Genomic DNA, 22,509 nt, shown 5'->3' with positions numbered 1-22,509 from the left:
GGGGCTGCTCTGGCACAGTGACTTTCTGGAAACTCGAAGGCTACCATGAAATAAAGCTCAGGAAAAATTAACTATTCCCTTCAGATGCCAGGAAACCTTGAGGAATCTCTCTCTCGTGGATGCACTGGAGTCTTTAGCATTCATTCTCTATATCCTATCCTCCCACTCATTTCTTACCATCACTCCCAAACTCTAGAGTTCACCTAACGTAGGTGTCGTGTAGCCCCAGGGAAGGCTGAGTAAAGTATTAGTCTACTTCTCCTCTTTCAAACTTCGTCTTTTTCCAGAACTGTCATAACTTTTTTTCTTCTAAATGCCTCTCAATACATTTTCTCCAGCTTACCTTTCAAAGGGTTGAAGCTGCCAGTGAACACAGAGAGCTGACCATGGAGCCACAGAGGGGTCTCTGAGGATAAAGCCCATCAAGACAGGAGTGTCAGCCCTGGGGGTGGCTGAAGGAAAGGCTCCTTGCATTGTCAGCTTATGCTTTAATTTATCTTATCATATGAGCTCTTCTCCTCTGTGAGGTTCTTGGTAGTTCTTAAGACAGCTCAGGTGTCCATGTGCTATTGACAACAAAGAAATGAGGTCTCTAAAATCTTGCACGAGGACAGGCAGAGCAGATGGTAAGAAAGGCATGGGTTGCTTTCTAGAACAAGGGACAGAGATCCAGGACTGTAGGGGATTCAACCTGCTTTGCCATGCCCATCATTGGACCTTGGGGAGTCACACTCCTGGGCTTTTAGTTTTGTGATCATCAGAATAAATAGTAGGAAAGGGAGGTTTCTATCCATTCTGGTTTGTAGGGTTCTTTCACAGAACACTGGTTCTTCTCAAACACAATGGTTCTACTTTAGCTTTTAATAAAATAAGTTACTTTTTACAAAGTCAACTGACTTATCCCAAGCCATCACAATTCTCATGGTGTCACTTTCTCAATATGTTATCTGTGTGTGCGTGCGTGTGTGTGTGTGTGTGTGTGTGTTGGGGGGCCATGTGTTCATCCAGTTATCATCACTGTCCCAGGGCAGCTACCCACACAGCTGGATTTTAATTTGCACACGTGGACACCAAATTGTTGCTTAAGTTGTCCCAGAAAAGATTGGCTAAGTTGCAGCTGGGAAAAGAAAGCGTTGCATGTACCCAGATTATTGCCTGTCAACTGACAGTCAGCTCAGCCATGAGGACCGCCCAGCCTCTAGGCATAGATGGGAGAGGCTCAGGGCCTTGGAGAGGGTGGTGGAAGCCAGAGTGTGTATCATCAAAACCTTCTAGCTGGCATTCAGAGTTGCTATTTAAGTTCCAACAGTGCAAGAAGAAAATGTTTGACTATTAAGAAACATAGATGAAAATTTATTATTCTTCAAACCTTACGTTGCCCTGCTGCCACACTGCTTTGAGCTGGTTGGCTCTGCCTTTCATCCCTGTTCAGTCACTAAAGGGAGCCCAAGCCCATCCTGCCAGCTGTGTGGGCCCCAGATCTTGGTGTCATCCTTGGCCCCTCTCTCTGCTCACACCCACATCCCGTCCATCTGCAAGTCTCCTGTCCCACCCCCAGAATGGACCCAGGCTGAACCTCTCTCTCAAAGCCTCTGCCACCTCCCATCTGGGTGGCTGAGGTCGCCTCCCAACCATCTCTCCACCATCGCCTTTTCTATCTACTTAGCTCCTCCACTCAGAGCAGTCAGAGTGACCTTACCAACAGCCGTCCCCCTTACCCACTACCTCTCTCCCGCCCTCCACTCAGCTCAGACACAGGTCAGCATGGTGTCGACAGGCTCCCCACCATATGGCACCTCTGACCACTGACCTAGCTGCCACCACCCATGCCTCCTTGCTTCCTTGACATTTTTCACCCTTTCCAGGCAGGGTCCCGCTGTCCCCCTGACCAGTGTGCTCTCCCTACGCTTGCCCAGCTCCTTCCTTTTCTCCTTCAGATCTCAAATGTCCCTGAAGGAGACTTTCCTACATAGAAGTGACATTCCTCCCTCCATCAGCCCCACCTCCAGCACTCCTCTGCACTTGTTCATTTTCTCCGAAGTACTTAAACCTTTGACATAGTGCGTGTGTGCATGTGCGTGTGTGTGTGTGTGTGTGTCTTAGTTTGCTAGGGCTCTTGTAACAAAGCACCACCAATGGAGAGGCTTAAACAACAGAGCTCTATTCTCTGACAGCTCTGGAGGCTGCAGTCCAAACACGGTGTCGCCAGGGCCGGTTCTTCCTGAGTCCTTGGGGAAGAGGCTTATGTGCAGAAATTCACCCTTCGGCCATGTGACCGAGGGGAAGTAGAAGGTAGGTAGTCTTCCTTGTTGGTGGTGTTTTTGTTTTTTTTTGGCTACAGGATTGAGGTGAGGTCTCTCAGCTCAGGGGTGGTAAAGTTACCTTGGAAATAAAATCAATGCCATGTCCTTCAGTGCAGCAGACACAGACTCTTCTGCTCCAGGACATTCCTCTACAAGGATCTGTGTCGCCATTGTGCCCTCTGACTTGGCACAAGCTGCTTGCCGGTTGTGGCCGAAGGCGCCCTCCTCTTTCTTCACAGCACCTCTTCCTGTGATGTGGGCTTCTACTCTGCTATTCGGGCAATTTTTGCTTTTTTTTTTTTTTGCAATTTTTGCATTTTTTTCTGTTATTATGTGTGCGCATATTTACATCGCACATCTCCCTAGCCTTCCACTCATTGCTAGGTAGCCCCTTCTTTGTCCTGAAGGCTCCCGCCTTAGAATCGGCTATGCCTGCTGTCCCGGCTGTGGTGCAGCTTTTTTCCATTTTCTGCTTGCAACTCTTATGCACCTCGACATTATAGGTACGTTACATGGACCAGCATATAGACAGATTTCATAAGTTAACCTGATCCCTGCAGCTTCTGTCTAGTTAGAGAAACTTCTTATTGCATAGGGAAATTCATATTTCCTAAGCTTGTGTCATCAAGTCCTTCATGATTCTGGCCTCCCTTCAAACCTCTTTAATGTTATATTTTATATATATTTTATTTATTCACATATATATTTAAATTGACTCAATTAAAAAATTGTCACGTGTCGCTTGGACTCTTCTAGAATACCTCCAGGATGCATGCTCATCTTTGAGAAGCTCCCCCAAAATTAATAATCTTTTATTTTCTAAAGTAAAAAACTCTATTTATGTCGGCCTACATGGATCAGCAAAGACTTTGCAGATCTTAATAAAAATAAATACAGGATAACAAAATTAGCAGCAGCCAAGGGCACTGGGAAAAAGAACAATGAGCGTAGAAAAGCACTGAGACTGGGCGATGCAATGCCCAGAATGCAGGGTCTATAGGACACGGGCCCAATTTTAGTTTAGGATGAACTTAGGACAGAAACAAGAATGGCTACAGTTACAGTGCCCACAAATAAAAAATACATGAGATCTTCAGAAGGAATAGGAATGTCCTGGTAATTGAGATGAGAAGAAATTCCCCCCCTGGGTCCCCATGGAGAGGACATGGTATAATGCTGGCTTCTACAGAGGCCTGGGGTAAACGCATAGGCCCCCACCTATCTCCTGTAGCGCACCTGGGCATGGCCGGGGCACACTCTGGGAAGGTGGAGGAAGCCCGCCTACCCCCTGCAGCGGCACAGCTTCGCTCTTTTCTCCCCAGTCCTGCCGAACCAGTGACAGAATGAGGGGACAGAGAAGACAGAAGACTGCCCTAATGAAGGAAAACCCTCCATGAACATGACTTCGGTCAACTGAGCTTCTAACAAGCCCTTCCTTGAGTGGCAGGGAGCTCAAAGTTATACTTGAAAGATACCTGGAGTGTGGCACTAAGTTCCGACTGAGCTAGGCTAGCTCAGTGCCCTTCATTACACATTTACACACACTCTCATGCACACCACACACAAAACACTCACACATACACACATGCACAAATGCAAATATATACACAGACACACCCACACTCGCACACACCCATCCGTGCACACGCACTCTTATACAACCCTTGCACTCTTGCACAACCACAGGGGGACTCACATACACACCCGCACTTTACTTTTTAAAATATAAGTTGCATATATATCTGTGTGTGTATCTTTGACTTGTTTACCTTCAACATCTGTCTTGGGGATACTTCTATGCTGCCTTCATTCAGCACTCAGCCTATACAAGTTCAGCTCCAATTCTGTTGCTGTTGTTGTTTTTTGTTTCAGGTGAGGTCATACCCAGATAGTCACACCAGTTGTGACTTGAGACCTGCTCTGGTATCAAGAACTCAACTTTGGAGTCCTGTATGCCTGCTGTGTCCTTGATCTTCCACTTATCATTGTGTGACCTTGGGTCACTTAAACTTTTTAAAATTTAATTTCAATGTATTATAAATTAAAACACTAGTACTATTTTATAAATTTTGAATTTCTGTTAATTTATAAACAAAGCATTTTGTCTTTCTCATAGTGAGAGGTCTGTTATAAACTTACATTATTAGCAATTTCATATGCCTCTGATCATTTATGTGCCCTAAACATGAAGTCAAAATAAAGTCTATTCTCGAGAAGGATATTTGTATAAAAATTATGTTAGTTCTCTATTTCCCAAAGGGACTGGGGACACTTTTTCTTCAGATATTTTGGAGACTTTTGTCATTTTGTACTCAAATTCTGAGCAGGCTTTGCAATTACTATCTACCTTGTACAAAGCTTGCCTATACATTTTACTTTTAAATTATTGGATTGATTTTGGTCCTAATTCGGGTCAAATGTGGAGAACCTAGACACACACTAGTGTTCAGGGGGTGGCTGATTATTTGTATTATCTCAAATCTAATGAGCAAAGCGTGAGAGCCTGGCCAGGAAGAAGCACCGCCGGTAGACAGTGTGCAGCTGCTGGAAGGAAGGGCAGGAGATAAGGGCTGTCTAATCTTTTGACAGTAAATAAGCAATTAGAAACATGCAGTGATTGCAAATGAACATGTGTTATAACTATAATTTCCAAGCTGATGACTAAATGTATTTGAGTTGTTGCTACCACTGTGGTGTGTGTGTGTGTGCGTGTGTGTGTAAAACCAGCTTCTTCTTTTTCCCATCAAATTTGGTTGGTAAAGGGGATGGGGAGGACCGATGGGTGAAATGCAAAGTGTGATCAAATGCCAGGGCTTGGCTTTAACTGCTAACTGCCCCAGCTTGGCAACAGAGAGCCAAACCAAACACACTCCAGGAATCACTGTATTAATGAGAAACTCCAGCCTCCAGGGACAGACGTGATAAAAATCTGTGTAAATGTGGGGCTTTAAGAATGTTGCCTTAAATGTTTCAGAACAATGCTTGGTTTTTTCCAGGGCAGGATGTGTGGGTTGAATGGCCTTTATTTTATTTTTTATTAATTTCCTGAATATGTAGGCAACAGTCATGTGCCCCGAAGGCCTGGGGCGGGGGTCGATCTGCAGCCGGGTAGCAGCCCGCTGAGAGAGCTACAGGATAGAGAGGAGGAAGGAGCCCGGGAGGTCACCCTGTGGGACTAGGTGGGGTCCGTGTCTGAGAGAGGGAGGAGGGGTCGCTTCCCTGCTGGGGTCTAGCAGACGCGTTATGTTCAGGTGGCTGGAAACGCTGTCTCTGCAGCCAGGGCTGGCCTTTGCTGGAAGGCCTCTTGTTCTGCAGGATGACAGAAACAGAGTTTTCGGGTTTGTGCAGCTCGCCTTATGCAGGAAGGACCTTGAGGGGCTGCATGTGATGTAGGAGAGATTGAGGAGGATCTGAAGGAAGTCGATTAGTCTTTTAATTGATTTCAAATTTATAGTGCAACGCGTAACATAAAATGAGCACCCTTCGTCTGCTTTGACCTTGAGAAGCCTGTGCTGATGTCGCAGCTCAGGCACACACTGGAAAAGTGCCTGTCATCAGGGTCATGTTGCGGGGGGCACAGCAGCAGGTGGTGCTTCTGGGAAGAGGAGTAGGAGGAAGTTCAGCTGCAGAGGGATGATTGGAGGAAGATTGGCGTCATCAAGAGGCTTGGAGCGACGGCTGGCATGGCTCAGTGGCTGAGCATCGACCTAGGATCCAGGCAATAGCGGTTCGATTCCCGGTCAGGGCACATGCCCGTGTTGCGGGCTCGATCCCCAGTAGGGGGGTGCAGGAGGCAGCCATCAATGGCTCTCTCATCATTAATGTTTCTATCTCTCTCTCCCTCTCCCTCCCTCTTTCTGAAATCAATAACGACATATTTTAAAAAAAAAAAGGCTTGGAGCCTCCATCCCCCTCAGCTGATAACCATTCTCAACTAAATCACACACACAAAATGCAAACCCTAAGTAGTAGGTAAGGAAGGGACATAGGAAGAAAGATCAGGAGTATCCTTAAAATACACAATGAAACTCTTTCCATTTGGCCCTAAGTATTGATGTTCCCTATTAGGCCAGGCATTAATCTCTTAGGATTACTTAGAAAATAATAAAATGAACTGACTCATCTTTTCGTGGAATACTTCCCTCCTTTTCTTGTCTTGCTTGAAAAGCATAGATCATCACCAGAGTCATCACAAGCAAAAGACGATTAAATTCTTGGAAGAAAACATAAAGGCATAAATTTTTATGACCTTGGATTAGGTATTAGTTTCTTAGATATGACACCAAAAGCACAAATAACAAAAGAAAGAAAGAAATTAGACTTTATTAAAATTAACTTTTGTTCTTCCAAGGACACTATCGATAAAAAGACAAATAGGCCAATTATAGAACAAATTGGCAGTTATAAAAACAGTCATGAGGATGTAAAGTACAGCACAGGGAATATAATCAATAATATTATAATAATGTATGGTGTCAGGTGGGTTCTAGGCTTATTGGGGGATTATTTTGCAAGTTATATAAATGCCTCAAAATGTTAAACATATAGTTACTACTCCTAGGTATAAATCTAAGAGAAATACTAACACTTGTACACAGTTGTTCATTATGCATGGTAACCAAAAGGTGCGAATGACCCAAATATCAACCAACTCATGAATGGATAAGCAAAGTGTGGTTCGTTCGTTACCTGCAATAAAAAGAGATGAGGCAGTGACACAGGCTACAACAGGGATGAACCCTGACAACAGCGTGCTGCGTGAAAGAAGCCAGGCACATAGCTACATACTGTATGGCTTATTTTACAGAAAATGTCCAGAGTCATCAAAGTCATAGACAGAAAGTAAATTAGTGGTTGCCAGGGGCTAAAGACCTGACTGCTAATGCTATGGAGTTTGAGGGGGCGTGATAAAAATGTTCTGGAATTAAATAGTGGTGATAGTTGTGCTCCTTTGTCAATATACCATAAAACACTGAAATGGACACTTAAAGAGGGTGAATTTTATCATATGTGAATCATGTCTTAATTTTAAAAAAGCAAAGAGGAAGAAAGCATAGTGCATGCATAAGCCATTCGTAAATAAGACGGTGGGAGTCTTATTTAAAGACCAAAGCTTTGGGTCACCATTTTTCAGGGTGTGTGTGTGTGTGTGTGTGTGTGTGTGTGTGTATACAAACATTTTGGGAGGAGTGCTATGGGTGGTAGGTTGATGCATTTGGCTCAGTTGAACCATTCCATCACCCACCAGTGGCTTCCTGAGCAAATCATTCTGTGAGGCAGGCCACAGAGTGAGGGATGGACCTGGCCCAGCTGTCACGGGAGAGCCCAAGCTCCAGCTGTGGGTTTCAGATCCAGCCCGGTGTGAGGTGGAGGGTTCAGTCACAGCCTTTGATCAACCAAATAGCAAACAGAGGAGCCTCAAGCAGGAGCAGAAGCTCCCCTCTTCTCCTCCCAGTACCCTTGCCCAGTACCACTCACATTCCTTAGCAGGGCTGTGTTACTGTGGTTGACTCCTCTAGTTTAATGCATATATGTGTGTGGGTGTCTGAATGATTCTGCCATCCTTTCACTGCAAAGACGCTTAGAGTCACAGGGTGCCTCTGTGGTCCATTAACTCATGATGTTGCTCTGACATATTAAATTCAATTTCCAATTCTTCAGAATGTCAGGAATTCCTCAAAATGAACTCCCTAGCCAATATGAAGGGCTAATGCGTTGATAAAGGAATGAGGGTTCTGTGTTTGTGAGCACCCTGCTGGACCCCTTATGGGTACTTGGGTCTGTAGAAATCCCACACAAGCTGTAGGAAACCCCACGCAGAGGAAAAGACGTGCAATGCCATATAGTTCCATCTGCTATCAATTTTTTCAGATACTTGAGGATAAATCAATCAGAATCCATTAAGGGAAAAAGAAAGGCAAGGGTGATCTGTTAGCTGGCAGGGGATGTGCAGGAGTCCCATGCCGTGTGAAAGCTGTGTAATTGTGAGATGAGTAATGCTAAGAGGAAACAAATGCATGGAGGCTTCCACAGACTCGGGGAGGCCCGGTCGGGGCCCGGTGGGACAGAATGTGGTGGGAGGTCTGGGAAAAGTGTGCTAATGTTTAGGATCAGCTTTCCTGGTGCTCTCTCCTCACTCATTACAACCCCCTCAAAGTGTCGCATCACAGTAAATTTTGCCTAAGTGGACTGGTAGATTAATCCCTTTCCTCAGTTATTTGCCTTGGAGATCCTGCCTACATCCCTGACCTCCTAGCCAAGGATTTGACTCCCTGGAGACTCATACATTTTTCTTCTGGCCTCAGATCCTTCCAGGAGAGAAGGAAGTCCCACGATGAAGCTGCCAAGCTTAATCAACTTTACTACAAATTGTATTAATACAAATCAAGGAGGTACAATGAAAATTGCTTCATACATTTGGACTGGTTAGAGACTTAATGTGGACAAAGGCAGTAATTAAACAACAATAAAAGGCTGTGCCCTAGAAATGGTTTAATATCTTTGAGAAGAAAAGCAACCTACATGGTAGTAGATTTGCCCTTGAATTATAAACTCAACTCTGGGAAGTGGCTTACCAAAATATCCCAGGAAAAATGAAAGGGAAATTTCAACTAGTTTCTTTCAGGTCTTGGGTTTGCCTCATCAAGGAGAAAATATGGGTGCACCACGCCACCCCTCTCTCCCTGGGCTGAGTAAGAGCTTGTCCTACTACTGAGATTTATGTCAGTGGAACCCATGGCTCTCAGGAACCGGGAGAGTTGGAGGGAGAGTGGCTGTTGAGAACACAGCCAGGCACCAGCTTACTGGGACAGCCTCGGACAGTGTGATGGCTCCAGGCTGTGGTAGCTGGCTCCAAAGCCATCTCCCAAAACCTAGTGTTTTAGCAGCCCTCCAGTCTGTGTGTAGCTATTATGAACAATGATGCTATGACCATTGGTGTACATGTTTTTGTGTAAACAAGTTTTCAGTTCTTTTGAGTATATACCTAGAAGTGGAGATGCAGGATTATATGGTAATCCCATGTTTAACACTTTGAGGAATTCTCGACTGTTTTTCACAGTGGCTGCAACACTTGAAATTCCCACCAGCAAGGTCTGAGGGTTCTAAGTTCTCCACATTCTCACTTGTTATTTTGCGATTTTTTTGATCATAGCCATCCTAGTGAGTGTGAAGTACTAGCTCATTGTGGTTTTGATTTTCATTTCCCTAATGACTACTAATGATTAACATTTTTTGTGTGTGTGTGCCTATTGGCTACTTGTATACTTTCTTTGGAGACTATTCAAATCCTTTGCCAATTTTTAAATTGGGTTATCTGTCTTTTTATTGTTAAGTAGTTGAGTTGTTAAAGTTCTTTATTTAACTCCTTAATAAGAGGTCTTTATTCTGAATATTAGGCCTTTACCACTGTATGGGCTGAAAATATCTTCTCATTCTTTGGGTTGTCTTTTCACTTTCTTGATAGTGTCCTACGATGCACAAATGTTTATAAATTTGATGACATCCAATTTATCTATTTTTTCCTTTGGTTGCTTGTGTTTTTTGTGTCATATTTACGAAATTATTGCCAAATCTATGACTTTGCTAATTTATATCTTCTAATAGTGGCACAGTTTTAGCTCTTACATTTAGGTGTTGATCCATTTTGAGTTAATTATTGTATATGGTGTGAGGTACGGGTCCAACTTAATTCTTTCACATATGGATACCCACTTGTCCCAGAACTATTTGTTAAAAGACTATTCTTTCCCCATTGAATTGTCTTGCTTGAAGTTTTATTATAAATTGAAATATTATCTAACTTACCTTTTATTCTAATTTCAGAGTTCTATTCAAGTTATTTCTGGGTGGTTTTCACTGGAGAGTATCTTTTTACTTTTTTGTTGATTTTAACTGTCACGTTCAAAAGGATTTGAAAATTGACACAAGTGCCATATGTTTAAAAAATTCTCATGTGTCCTCTGTAAGGAAACACATATTTTACAACAATCCTGTGCCACGCCTGAAATGCCCTGGTCTTCTCTTTGCCATGTGAGACTCAATTCCAGTTTTCCCTCTAAGGGTGCAGCTATCCCAGGCCTTCTCTCTATACCCTTAGAGCTTCTGAACTCCATGTTTTATGTGCTGCCATTACTGAAGTGTAATTATTAATATTCCATTCCTCTTCTCCCTTTTTCCTCTGGACAGATGAAAATTGAGCTCCTTAAACTGGGCACCTGGGCTGAGGCCAGACTTATGTTAGCAGGGTGTACATATTCCCTTAGCAGACCAATGCCCCATTCCCTGGAGCAGTAGGAGGAACCCTGTGTTCTTGCTTGTCAAGACTGATGGCAGGCATCACTGGCATTCTGTTGGGGTGAGTGTCCCACAGCACTAACCATCCCACAATGGCAGAGCCATCATTCATGGTGAACAATCATCCTGCCCTCAGTGCAGGTGCCTGCTTAGGCAAATGCTGACTCCTAAAGGACAACTCATTATCGGCTTAAAGAGAAGCCCTGGACATTTCATTTGATTGTTCTTGAGAAACCATAAGTCATATAATCAATGCAAGAGAATCAGGGTTTGGAAGAAAAATGGTCAGATCTGTGATCAGTCCAGTGCAGCCCTTGGTCCTCTATGATCATGAGTGGTTCCTCTGGCAGCAGTTTCCCAGGGGCTCAGGAAGCTGGAGGTTCATGTGGTCCCTTTTAGTTTCTTGGCTTTTGGTAATTTACTCCTAAGTCTCTTACTGATGGCCCATTCCTACCTCAGTCTTTCACTGTGGCATTGAGTGTGGACTCCTTTTACCCTTGCTATTCTTGGCAAGTCACATGACTCAGCTTCCTGACTGGTCCAGCCCTTGCTCAATGACTGACAAGGTCTAGGCTTGTCTTTTGAATCAGTTCCAGCCAAGCCTCCATTCACACACACGGGACTTGTGTGAGAAGGTGCCCTTCCTGTCTAGCTTCTCTCCTGCCACCATGCCTGCAGCACACAGAGCTGGTGTGCCTGTGTCACGCACTTACACACATTTTTGATGTGTTGCTTCTTTTGCCATGTTGTTGCATCAGTCTGGAGTGCCTTTACCCCTTTCCCCCAGATTCTGGCACGTTTCACCTGATCTGATAAATGGCTCCTCTTTTGGTCCTCTGAACCTGATGCCCACACCATAGTTATAACCTCAACATGTCCATTTCAGTGTTTGTTTATACCTGCTAGTGTGTTAGATGTTCATTGATTCACATTTGTTAAACTTAGGTCCACAATTAAATCAGAGAGCGGCTGAGAACAGGGGTGAATCATACACTTAACTTTTATCTTCAGAGGACAGCCCCATGCCATGCACACAGTAGGTGCTCACTCGAGTGATAGATGAACTGGATTGAATAAATCTATCTAAACACTTACTAAACCTCTGATATTTTTAGCCTTGGTGATCACATGATGTTATTGGACATTTCAAAGCCTGACTGTCTCACATGAGTTAGGGTGGGTAGAACTGGGTGAAAGGGAGTTTGTTAAGAAAAAGAGGAATCACAGGCAATTCCTGGAATGGAGCATTTCTTGGGCTTTGTGACCCTAGAACTACAAACTCTGTGGTTCTAGTGTGAAGGATTGACAGCTGAGCCCCTGGGGAATGTGTGCACATCCCATGATCTGAGAACATCCACAAAGAATGCCCCATGTGATCCAAGCCAAAGCACAATCTGCAGGATGAGAGCCCTGGCACACAGTGGCTGAAACGAACTGGGGAAGAACAGGCTTTCCTTTCCCTGGAAATTCTCTCTGTGGTAAGGAAGAATGCTTACTCAGTGTCTTCTGTCATGCTCACTGCCCAGGGAGCCTGGTTAGTAAGATGTCATGGTTGACAGAGAGAAAAGAAAGGTGTCTTCAATGATTAGCTGTGTTTTCCTTTCCAGAGATAGCAACTGGGGAGTGATTTAAGGAAATCTGAGATGTATGCATAGAGATTACTCTCTAAAGTGGTAGTTAATCATGACTGAGTCAGGATAACACTATCATAACAGTAACTTACATTTTATAGGGCTTCAGCTTTTCAAAGCCTTTTTATGTCTTTGATGTATTTACTTTTCAGGAGAAAGCCAGATCCAGCATACCAGTGTCCCATGCTTCTGCTGGAATGGGGGGTAAGTGGGGTGTGTGTGTGTGAGGAGCTATCTCTGGTGTCTCTTCCTTTTCTCTTAAGGACACCAGTTCTATGCAGTTAGGGTCCAACCATATGACCTCATTTAACCTTAATTCCCTCCTTACAGGCCTTATCTACGAACACAGTGACATTGGGGTTTAGGGCTTTCACGTACGAATTTGGGAGTACACAATTCAGTCCACAGCATGCAGTGTGCTGGAGGAGGGGGTTTCAGGGTGTCCAGGGTTCTGGGAGTAATCCTGAAGGGTGCAGAACTGAAAAAATAAGACAGATTCTAGAACATTGCACTCACTCAAACATGAGGGGAGAGAGTTAAAGCTGAACAAACATTTGGTCCATTTCTCCTTGGGGGCAGGCCCAAGTGTCATGATGGGATATTTATGTGTGCCCCAGCTACAGAAGACAAAGGGACCAGCTGGACCCAATTTGCATTTGTAGGAGGCATCTTCAGGAGGAGGGCAGCTTGGTGACCTTCACAGCCACATGAGAAGGCCTGGTTTTCCACTGGAAGGAGGTGTGGGAGCTAATGGCTTACTACAGGGCAAAGTTCTTTGGGAAAAGTGTGGAGACAAATGTGGCCCCCACATCTATTTTGATGGTTTGGGTCTAATTTCTGTGGGGAGGCTGGTCCCTCTTCAGACCCTGAAAAGACGGCGACTACCAGATGAGCAAGCAAAACAGGCAGAAATCAGCATCCCTGCCCTTCCCAGACTCTAGGCTGTCCACCTGGTGGGATCAGGGGGCCTGGGCTACAGCCAGAGCACAAAGCTCACTTGCCTCTTGGTCTCAGGACACACGGGTGTGGCTGAGTCTCTATCCAGACTTCAGATTAAAAGTCTTATGATTTGTAATCCAACCACAGACCCTCTGTGGTTTTTAGTCTCCAGCTGGGGTGCCAGCTGCCCGGGCCAGCCGTCAAAACCCCTGAAGTCAGAAGAAAAGCCTGTCATTGTGAGTCATGGGCTGGGTGCTGACACAGTGGGAGCCCAGGAGGCTCTGCTGGGGCCTGTGACCATGGAAGGGAGGCAGGTCACTGTAAGGGTGAGTCTGCAGGTACCTGGGCCTCGGCATAGCTCTTGTTAGAGACCCCTGGACAGGTTGGCCTGGAGTCTACCCACCTGGCCTCTTGGAAAATTATAGGCGGGTTCTGCTCTGCCACCACCTGGAGTCTGTGAGTATATGAGTGTAGGTGTAAGGATTTCAACAGGCCAAAATCATCCTTAAAACCCAGAGCCTTCTTTGTCTGGCTTCTAACAAAGAAAACTTTCTCCACCCAGCTAGATCCATTCTCATGACTTCCAGGAAAGTATTAGTTTAATAATAGCAAGTAAAATGAAAAGGTAGCATCTTAGAATTTTGGGAGAACTTGAAAGACCTAATTACTTTATAGATAATACATTCAGCAGCCAGAGAGATAAAGTGACTTGCCCAAGGTCACACAGGTAGTTAGTACAAAGACAGTCAGACCACAGGAGCACAGGGCACAGAGAAGGGGCTTGTTTAGTTTGTAACAGAAGCAAACACAAACCCGGCATGTGGTAGGTGTGGTAAATGGTATTGCTGTTCTGAACGGTTCATCCCCTTCTCTGTTAAGTGCAGTATATACCCCACTGCTGTCATTTGTCCTGTGGGGCCTCCCCATGGAAGCAGTAACACTAGTTGGTGAAAGACAGCTGTACCCTGGCTTTTCCTTTCTTTTTTTCTTTTTTCTTTTTTTATCTGAAGACCTGTTAAAGGTGGTGATTTTTAAAAAAAAATTATTTTTGTTTAAAATATTACAGATGTCCCTTTTTCTCCCCAATGACCTATTCCCTCCCCAGTCCCTCTCCCCACCATTGTCTGTGTCCTTGGGTTGTGCATATATGCATATAAATTCCTTGGTTACTCTCTCCCCCTCCACCTACCCGCCCTCCTCCATCCTTCCGACATTTGTCAGTCTGATCCATGCTTCCATGTCATTGAATCTATTCTGTTCATCAGTTTATTAAGTACTTTAGATTCCACATATAAGCGAGATCATGTGATGTTTGTCTTTCTCTGCCTGGCTTTTCTGATTTCACCAAACCAGCCATGAGTTTCTCTGGGCTCCCCATGTGCAGCCTGATGGAAAGAGATTCTCCACTGGCAAGATATTACTGGAGCACTGGGAGAGGGCAGAGCAAGGTTCTGGCCCCGGGAGCAGCAACTCCGGGCGCTGCATGGGCCACTGGCCTGCGAGCTGCTCCCAGAGCCCGAGGGCAGTGAGCAGCTAGGAGAGGCGATGCCATCCAGCCCACGGTCAGTGCACAGGCTGCCTCCTGCCTTAGAGAGTTTGCATATGTCAGCCCCCATAAGACTGCGAGCCAATCCCTAAACTTGATCCCCGGTGAAGAATCATGAGCAGCTCAGAATCACACTGTACAATATAAAATTTATTATAAAACTTCAGCAAATATAAATATCCAGGTGCCCATTCCGAAGGGAGCTGCACGGTGGGAAGGGAAAAATGAAAGCAGATGGAGGATGCTGGAGGCCTCCAGGCAGCTTTCCATCAGGAAATCAGTGCTTTCTTTCTGAATGGGTCTTACAGAAACAGCCAACGTTTAAGGAAAAACAATGAAAAAACTCTACAATGCACAAAAATGAAACTCGGGTTCTAAGGTTATCGTGTGGCATGTCTGTCGGAGAACCACCCACACCCCTCCCTAGGACAGAGGGGTTTGGTGTAGGTGGCGACTCTCTAAATCTGGCATAACCTATAATTCTGTCATTTAAAAAAGGAAAGCACTAAGAAATGGTTTAAATAGAGACACTCACTTGTAAATAACTGAGAAAGAGAAAACATAAAGTATAAAATCCTCTCCTCCAGCACGCAAGTCTGAAAGGGATGAAGCACCTTAGCAGGAATTTAATTTTTCCTGTTTCCAGAGGCAAAGTATCAAATTGGGACTGAGTCCCACCTCTCCCGGGAAGGCAGGTGCCCCTTGGAGATAAAACCCAGCTCTTGTCACAGCACCAAGTCCTTGCAAAGAGAAACTCTGTTGCTGGGGCGTGAAGAGGGGACCCTGGCAATGCAGCCAAGAGCTGTCCAGGCAGCCTGCTTCTCCTGGTTGGAGGCTGGGTAATCATGACCTCCAGAGGGGACCTCCAAGGTGGGAGGGAGGCTGGCATGCTTAGTGGCAGGTATTTTGTACCTATTCCTAACTTTGTGGCCTTTCTTCTTTTTACAAAGCACCAAACATTTAGAATTTAGCAAGTTCAGCTCCACTGACTTTCAGACTTGATTTAGCTGAAATACAAACACTGGGGAGCACTGCTCCTGCTCTGCAGAGCGGGCTCTGCTGCCTGCCTCCAGGTGTCAACCCAGCATGAGAGTGTGTGCTTATGTATGCACAGGTACACACACCCACACCCACACCCACGCACGCACGCATGCACACAAAGAGCCTAAACAGCTAACAGTTTTTCTTCTTTCAGCTTCCACCTTCCTTGGACTCATTCCCATGAGGACTGGACAGCTCATTGGTGCTGAAAACAGGTATTTTCTCGGCCCTGGGAGGCGGCCCATGGACTCACAGGTTGGACTTGGAGCAAGTCTCGCAGCACTGCTGGCCGTAGAACTGGTGGCCGCACATCCCATGCTGGGGCACCAGGGAGCACCAGTGCAGGTGGTCTCTGCAGAAGGTGTCTGAAAATGAGTAAACTCCCGTTAGTCAATGTCCCCATGCATGGGTGGTGGCCAGGGCCAAAAGCTCATAACTCCGCTGGCAATTCAAGGAAAATTTGTCACTGTCTTGAAGCTGTTGAGGGACAGCAGCTTTTCAGGTCAAATGGGGCCATGTGTAAAATGTTTTTATAAGGCCCTTCCTAGAAGGTCCCTGCAAACTAAGACTGTCTTGTTTTTGTGCTAATCCCACTCACTCAACCACTCATCCACCCGAGACAATGGGCTCTCTATGGACCAAGTTCGATCATCTAATTCCCTGAGTGAGTCCATCCTTGCTCTCCCCAGCTCCATCTTCTCTCTGAGAAGCCTCCAGAGACAGACTATTGGTCTCTGCAAAGGCATTTGAGGCTCTGTGCACAGGGATGGTGTTTGAGATTAATGAGGTGGGCTTTGTCTAACTTATCCCTGAATAAGGTGAATAGCCCTGTCCCAGGAAAAGACATCATGCTTTCTTAAAGCTAGACTTAAATTTGCCAACTTAGATGTCATTTCTGGGGAGACGTGAGAAATGAGGGCCGTTTTATGGAAAAACTGGAGGAGGGGACAAAAAGGGGAAAAAGGCATAGCAGAGACAAGACCTGAACTCTAGGGGTCTTAACGAGTGGGCATCTCAACTTCCTCAGGCTCTCTAAGGAACCGTTCCAGAAACTTGACAGCCCCACCCCAACATGCCAAATCACAGGGACTCCTGGCACTCACCTTTCTTCTCTGCGACAGGGCAGAAGTGGGTGTTGCAGGCCAGGGAGGCTTCAGGCTTCTGGTGAACGAAGCAGCCCACGGCCGGCCGGCCCCCCGCCAGGCACTGCACTGACCTGGTCTGCACGCCACCCCCACAGCTGGCTGTGCACTGGGAGAAACACATGCATGACAGTCACCCATGGCTGCTCGGTTCTCAGGGTGCTCCCCTCTTCCAAGCATCCCCCTCCACCCAAGCTCCTCCAGGTGGTCTCTCTCTTTGATGGTGGGTGGCTGGGATTAATTCTGGATTAATCCCAGGTACGGACAGAGGGGACAAATGCCTGGAAGTTTAGAATGTTCTTGAATCACTCATGGGCTGATGGACACAGGAAAAGGGCTCACATCTGGGGATACGGCATTGTTCCCTGGACCTGTCCAGGTGCACACATACAGAATATACGACTGGGTCATCTGAGATTTACTGTGGGCGGGAAATCAAAAGAGGGGTGACCAGAAAGGCAGAGGAACCCAAAACTGAAGCAATCCATCAGTCCAATAGAAAGCAACTCAGACTCCAGACTGTATCACACTTGAGCTGTTTACACTGAATAAAGTTTCTCCGCACCCCAAATTGAGGATTCCTCCTGGAGTTCACTCAACACCAATAGTCATCGGTTGACACTGCTCACTGAGATGCTGCTGGTGCTCTGGGTCGGGCCACTGCTCTAGATATCAGAATTGCACCAGCAAATACCTATTTTTCTTTCCTTTTTCCTTTCAGGACTGACTTCAGTTATATCTAAATTTAAGAACAGTGGTGCATAGAGTCCATATTTGTCATGACTGCAGACATTTTAACAAGTCGTCTTGTCAAGGGCCTGAAACTTTTTGTGTGTGGCCTTGGCAGTCACTGTCATCCTTCAGTCAGACAGTCCACCAGGTGTTCCCACTTAAGCCATTCCCAGACCAAATTAAAATGTGAACCACCCGTCCCTAAACCCAAATGACCGATATAATTTAAATCAGTACTACCAGGCGACAAGCTATTAAATTTGATGACAAGCAAAGCCATTTAAATCAACAGAAACCCTGCAGATCAAACGATAGAATCACGATCTTTATACTGTTACAAGAATAAACCTGTCTGGGGGCAAAGTTCAGCCAGGGGCTGGCCATGTATTATGGCCTGACAATTTCCCACAGTCTGAGTCCCAGAGTCCTGGGTACAAGTGCTTATGGCAAGCACAGCCATAAGAGTTATCACTCCCCACATGTTAAAGTCTCAAAAGATAATAGATGAGTCACACTGGATAAACATCAGGCAGGGTATGGTAAAAATGACTTATTAGACAAACAGATGGAGTATTTCAGATTGGTAAAATCTATTACAGACATGTTTTAGTCTTTTTGTTTTGGCTTAAATTAAATACCGGTGAATCTTGTTTTCCTCTTTGTAAATTTGCCTGTAGTCTCCAAATTGAGCAGAGTGGCCTGGCCGCTAGAAGGTGGGGAACCGATTTCAGGAACCACAGTTTCCCCACTGACGGAGACAACAGTCTTGAGGAACCACCTCTACTTGTCTCCCACCCACACTTCTCTAGGGACAGAGGAAGCAAAGCACCTGCCCAAGAAACACCTCAACTCCACCCCTTAGCTCATCCATCGCTTCTTCTGGTCTGACAAACTGCACTCAGAAGAAAGTTAAAGGGAAACATTTATAGCTATTGATACTTTTTTGTTGATTCACAGTAGGAAATGCTTGAAAAGAATATAGTTTAAGTGTCCCTTGCTCCAATAATTTAAATTAAACAATTTCTAATTTGAGTATCTTTGGGGGAGGGGTTCATATATTTCTAAATGAAAAACCTATGTCAGGTTTGGAGACAACTAGAACCACAGTGGAGCTGGAACATAAGCCAAGGTTAGTATGTAAGGTCCGTGGAAGGTGTTCCTCTCCCTCCCCAAGGACTGAGAGACAGGTGCCTTCTGCAGAACTCAGAGACTGGGACACAGCAATTATAATTTACAAAGTTGCAGGGCTGAGGGAGCAAATACAAGAAACAGGACCAGAAATTATGGCGGAGGAACCAGAATGTGGGCTGTGGCCAGGCTGGGATATTATGATGTTTTAAGAAGCTGGCTGATAAATAGCCAAGCCTGGGCTCACAGATAGATAGCCAGAGCTCTGACACAATGGATGGGGGGGGGGGGCATCATTTAGAGGGGATTTTGAAGTGATTTTTTAATGTTTTAATTTATCTTTATTGTTGAAAGTATTACAAATGTCCCTACTTTTCCACCATTGATACCCTCCACCCTGTACTGATTTTATTCTGGTAAAAGTTTAGCTGATATTGAAAAAGATTCCATGATGGATTAACTTGATTCTGATAAATATTTCTGTTTCTTTCCTTTGGACTTAAAGATAATAATCATGTGTCATTTTTGCTCTGTCACATTTGTTTGTTTCCCACTCAGGTCAATAGCAGGAATTCTCAATCCTTAACAGATTTTACACAAATCGAGATTAGTGGTTTCTGTGGGGCTGGGGACACAGCAGCCTGACTTGGAAGTAAACCATAGACAACTCTTAATGAGCTTGTCTGGCTGTAATCCCTCCACCCAGACACACACACACACACACACTCTCTCTCTCACTCTAGCCTGCCATTCACCAGCCATATGAGATAGGCAACTGTTTCAAATTCAGTCATGGGCAAGCAGGGAGGAAGTGAGTGGTTGGCAAGGGAGCACTGCCTTTGGATTCTAAAGATGATACCACTATACATGGGTCTAATAGAGCACACAACATCAATGGACAATGGAAACAAAACTCCTGCAACAAGTGTGTGGTTTGATTGCTCTGGGAAAGAAAAGATCTCTAAATGAGGATGAGAAGTGGCTGCCCTGAATCATTCATTGAATTTGTTTTTTCTTTAAAATTCTCACATTCAGTAAACATTCTCTGCACACTTAGTATTGGGGGCTAGGTGCCCTGGTAGGCACAAGAATATATATATTCTTGATATATATATCAAGGCACTATTACTATTGTTAACTCACCCTCCTCCTTGCCTTGTTTTATATATATATATATATATATATATATATATATAGAGAGAGAGAGAGAGAGAGAGAGAGAGAGAGCTTCTATACACACACAATGTATGAATGTATACACACACATGCAAATATATAAAACACTTAGTATAACATCTGTCACAAAGCAATCTCTGGACAGACATCAGTCTTAATGGTTATTTTGTGGCCCTATCTGTTCTCTAGCAACTCATGTTCAAGTGGGCAGCCTTGATCTCTGACGGTCATTAGGCTCGAGGATGGACAGAGCATGATTCCTGCATGACAGGGGTCCCCACTCGTGTCTGTTTCCTGTCAGTGCTTCCTTTTAGTACAGGACCCCAGAGCCTCCCCCTCAGTAAACTTAGGGTGTAGGGCACATTCCCTGGGGGGCACCTCACTCTTAGAGGGTGGGTTATGCTGAGAGCTCAGAGCCACCCCTGTCCAGTGCAGGCTGCCAGGGAGGGTTTGGCATGATGAGTGAGTGGGCAAGTGGGCGTACAGGACAAGCAGACACTGTCTAGGCTAAAATAACTTTGGGGGCAGGGAAGGCCATCACATAGGCTGCCAGCTGGGTTGTTTCTATGGCACCAGGCACTGACTAGATCTGAGAAATATTTTTGGCGAGAGACAAAGACCTGTGAAAGTTTCTTTGGAAGTGACAAAAAGACATCAGCCCAGTGCTCTTTGGGATCAGCTGCTATAATCATCGAAGGCCCAGCTTGGGGACCCCAAGAGGATACTTGCGTTGGGGCAACTTGGTGGTGCAACACCCCTGTTTATCTGATAAGCTTAGGATGTGACCTTTGGTGTGTTAAAGAAATGTTACCTGATAGGGTTCTGAGATCCTGGCCAAGGACCAAGGTGTTTATAAGGTGGAAAACCAGAAGTTTGTGGCCATGTATGACATCATTTTAATTTGCCTTTTAAAAGCCAACATTCTGCCCATGATGATGGGCTCTGACCTGGTCTGTGTTCTGCTACCCAGAGTGGGGGTGAGACAGATCAGGTGCCCCAGAGCCAGGGTGAACTGTCAGGACCATGAAGAGGTACATGGTGACTCTAGGCTGAAGTCACATGATAGGGGTGGGCCCCACAGAGAGCCAGCTTCCCCCTCTCACTAGAGTCTCTGTGCCTCAGTTTCTTCATCTGTAAAATGGAGGTGATAATGTTACCTACCTCATAGTCCTGCTGGAAGGGATAAATGAGCTGGGAGCCTCACAATGCCTAGCACAGTGCCTGTGGTGGGAGGGGTGGCCCCAGCAGGCGGCAGTCCTTATTGCTGCGCATGGCAGCGAGGCTCCCAGCAGAGTCCAAGGGCACCTTCCAGGGAGTGAGAGTGATTTCGAGGACTCTCTGCAAGATGGGCCTAGCAGAGGGGGTCACACAGGCCGCTCACCACTGAACACAACTCACTCTCCCTCTTCCTCCACCTCTTTGGAAAGAAAGAGAATCCCAAAGACGGGCCTCCCCTGTGCAAAGAAGGAAACTGGCTCACTGGCCTACAGATCAGAAAGTAAAAGAAGTTCCCTTCCCCTCCCTGCGGGGACAGAAAAGCAAAGCTCCCCGCCCCGCCCGGGAAGAAGGAAGCAGTGGGAATGCTCCAAGTGGCCCGCTGGGGGGTCAGGCAGGTCAGCCCCTGCACCCCGCTGGTGAGGGGCAGCCCCACAGAGCGGAGCGAGAAATAGCAGCAGGAGCCCGGAGAGTGAGGGCGCGGCCCAGACAGGCAGGAATCAGGAGCCAAGGGCAGAGGAGCCGAACGGGCAGTGAGGGCTGCCAGGAGCCCAAGGAAGAAAACGGGGCGAGGAAAGAGGGGGAGTTAACAGCGGTGATGGCAGATTTCTCCTTAGAGGTGAAGGAAGTGTGGAACGAGGAGGGAGGTGGGGACACGAAGGCCCCAAGAGCAACCCTGCTGGCCTCTCTGGTCCTGGGCTGCCCTAGTCTGAGGGCCCAGGCAGGACGCGACAATTCCAGGCTGTCTCGACCCCTATTCTCACTTAATTGTAATAAACCTACTATAATCCCACACCCACCTCCTTAGGCCTAATTTCTTCCCCATTTACTCATCTCCGAGGAATTCGGCCCCGGCTTTACCAAAAACATTACATTTTCCGACGCTTAATTGGGTGATGATAAAGGACAAAGCACACATGCCCTTAAAGATTCTGTCACTTTTCTAGACTGTCCTCTGCAGGAAGCCACAGGCACAGCCAGACACACAGGCACCTGCCCACACCCTGGAGAGGAGGGTCGGGAACGGCTTCGCGGGCGCTGACACCCCCCAGACACTCCCCACCAGAGCCAGCTGCCAAGGTCCGGAGCAGCGCCCCTACCTGAGACCAGGGCGAGGCAAACCAGCTGGCCCGAGGGGGGCCTGCGGCAGCAGACAAGGGGCGCTTGGGGCAGGGGAACGGGGCGCAGGCGCGTTCCAGCTCCAGGTCGGGCTGCGGCAGGTGCCAGCACTTCTTCGAGGTCAGCTCCCGGTACTTCCCAGAAATGTACTTTTCAGCACATTTTAAGAACCGCTTCTGTGTTCCCCTCTCACACGTAACAGAGCACTAAAAACAAAAGGAAACAAAAGCCGTGAGTGGAAA

The 22,509-nt window shown here is 46.1% G+C and overlaps 1 protein-coding gene across 1 annotated transcript in view; it reads right to left on the bottom strand.

Annotated features, from left to right (window-relative positions):
• Nucleotides 1-14,170: 14,170 nt before the first annotated feature.
• ADAMTS16 (ADAM metallopeptidase with thrombospondin type 1 motif 16) overlaps nucleotides 14,171-22,509 on the bottom strand; it is a 106,984-nt gene continuing 98,645 nt past the window's right edge. The window contains exons 21-23 of the mRNA XM_081133690.1: nucleotides 22,249-22,473; nucleotides 16,859-17,006; nucleotides 14,171-16,120 (exon numbers count right to left, since the gene is read on the bottom strand). Of these exons, the coding sequence (XP_080989816.1) occupies nucleotides 16,005-16,120; nucleotides 16,859-17,006; nucleotides 22,249-22,473 (489 nt within the window). The 3' untranslated portion in view covers nucleotides 14,171-16,004. The remainder of the gene's footprint in view (nucleotides 16,121-16,858; nucleotides 17,007-22,248; nucleotides 22,474-22,509) is intronic.

Source organism: Miniopterus schreibersii, assembly GCF_964146895.1.
Source record: "Miniopterus schreibersii genome assembly, chromosome: 3".
In the NCBI taxonomy this organism is placed as follows: Eukaryota; Metazoa; Chordata; class Mammalia; order Chiroptera; family Miniopteridae; genus Miniopterus; species Miniopterus schreibersii.
Note: the sequence above shows the minus strand (reverse complement) of the source record. Positions and strands in the feature narration are given on the sequence as shown.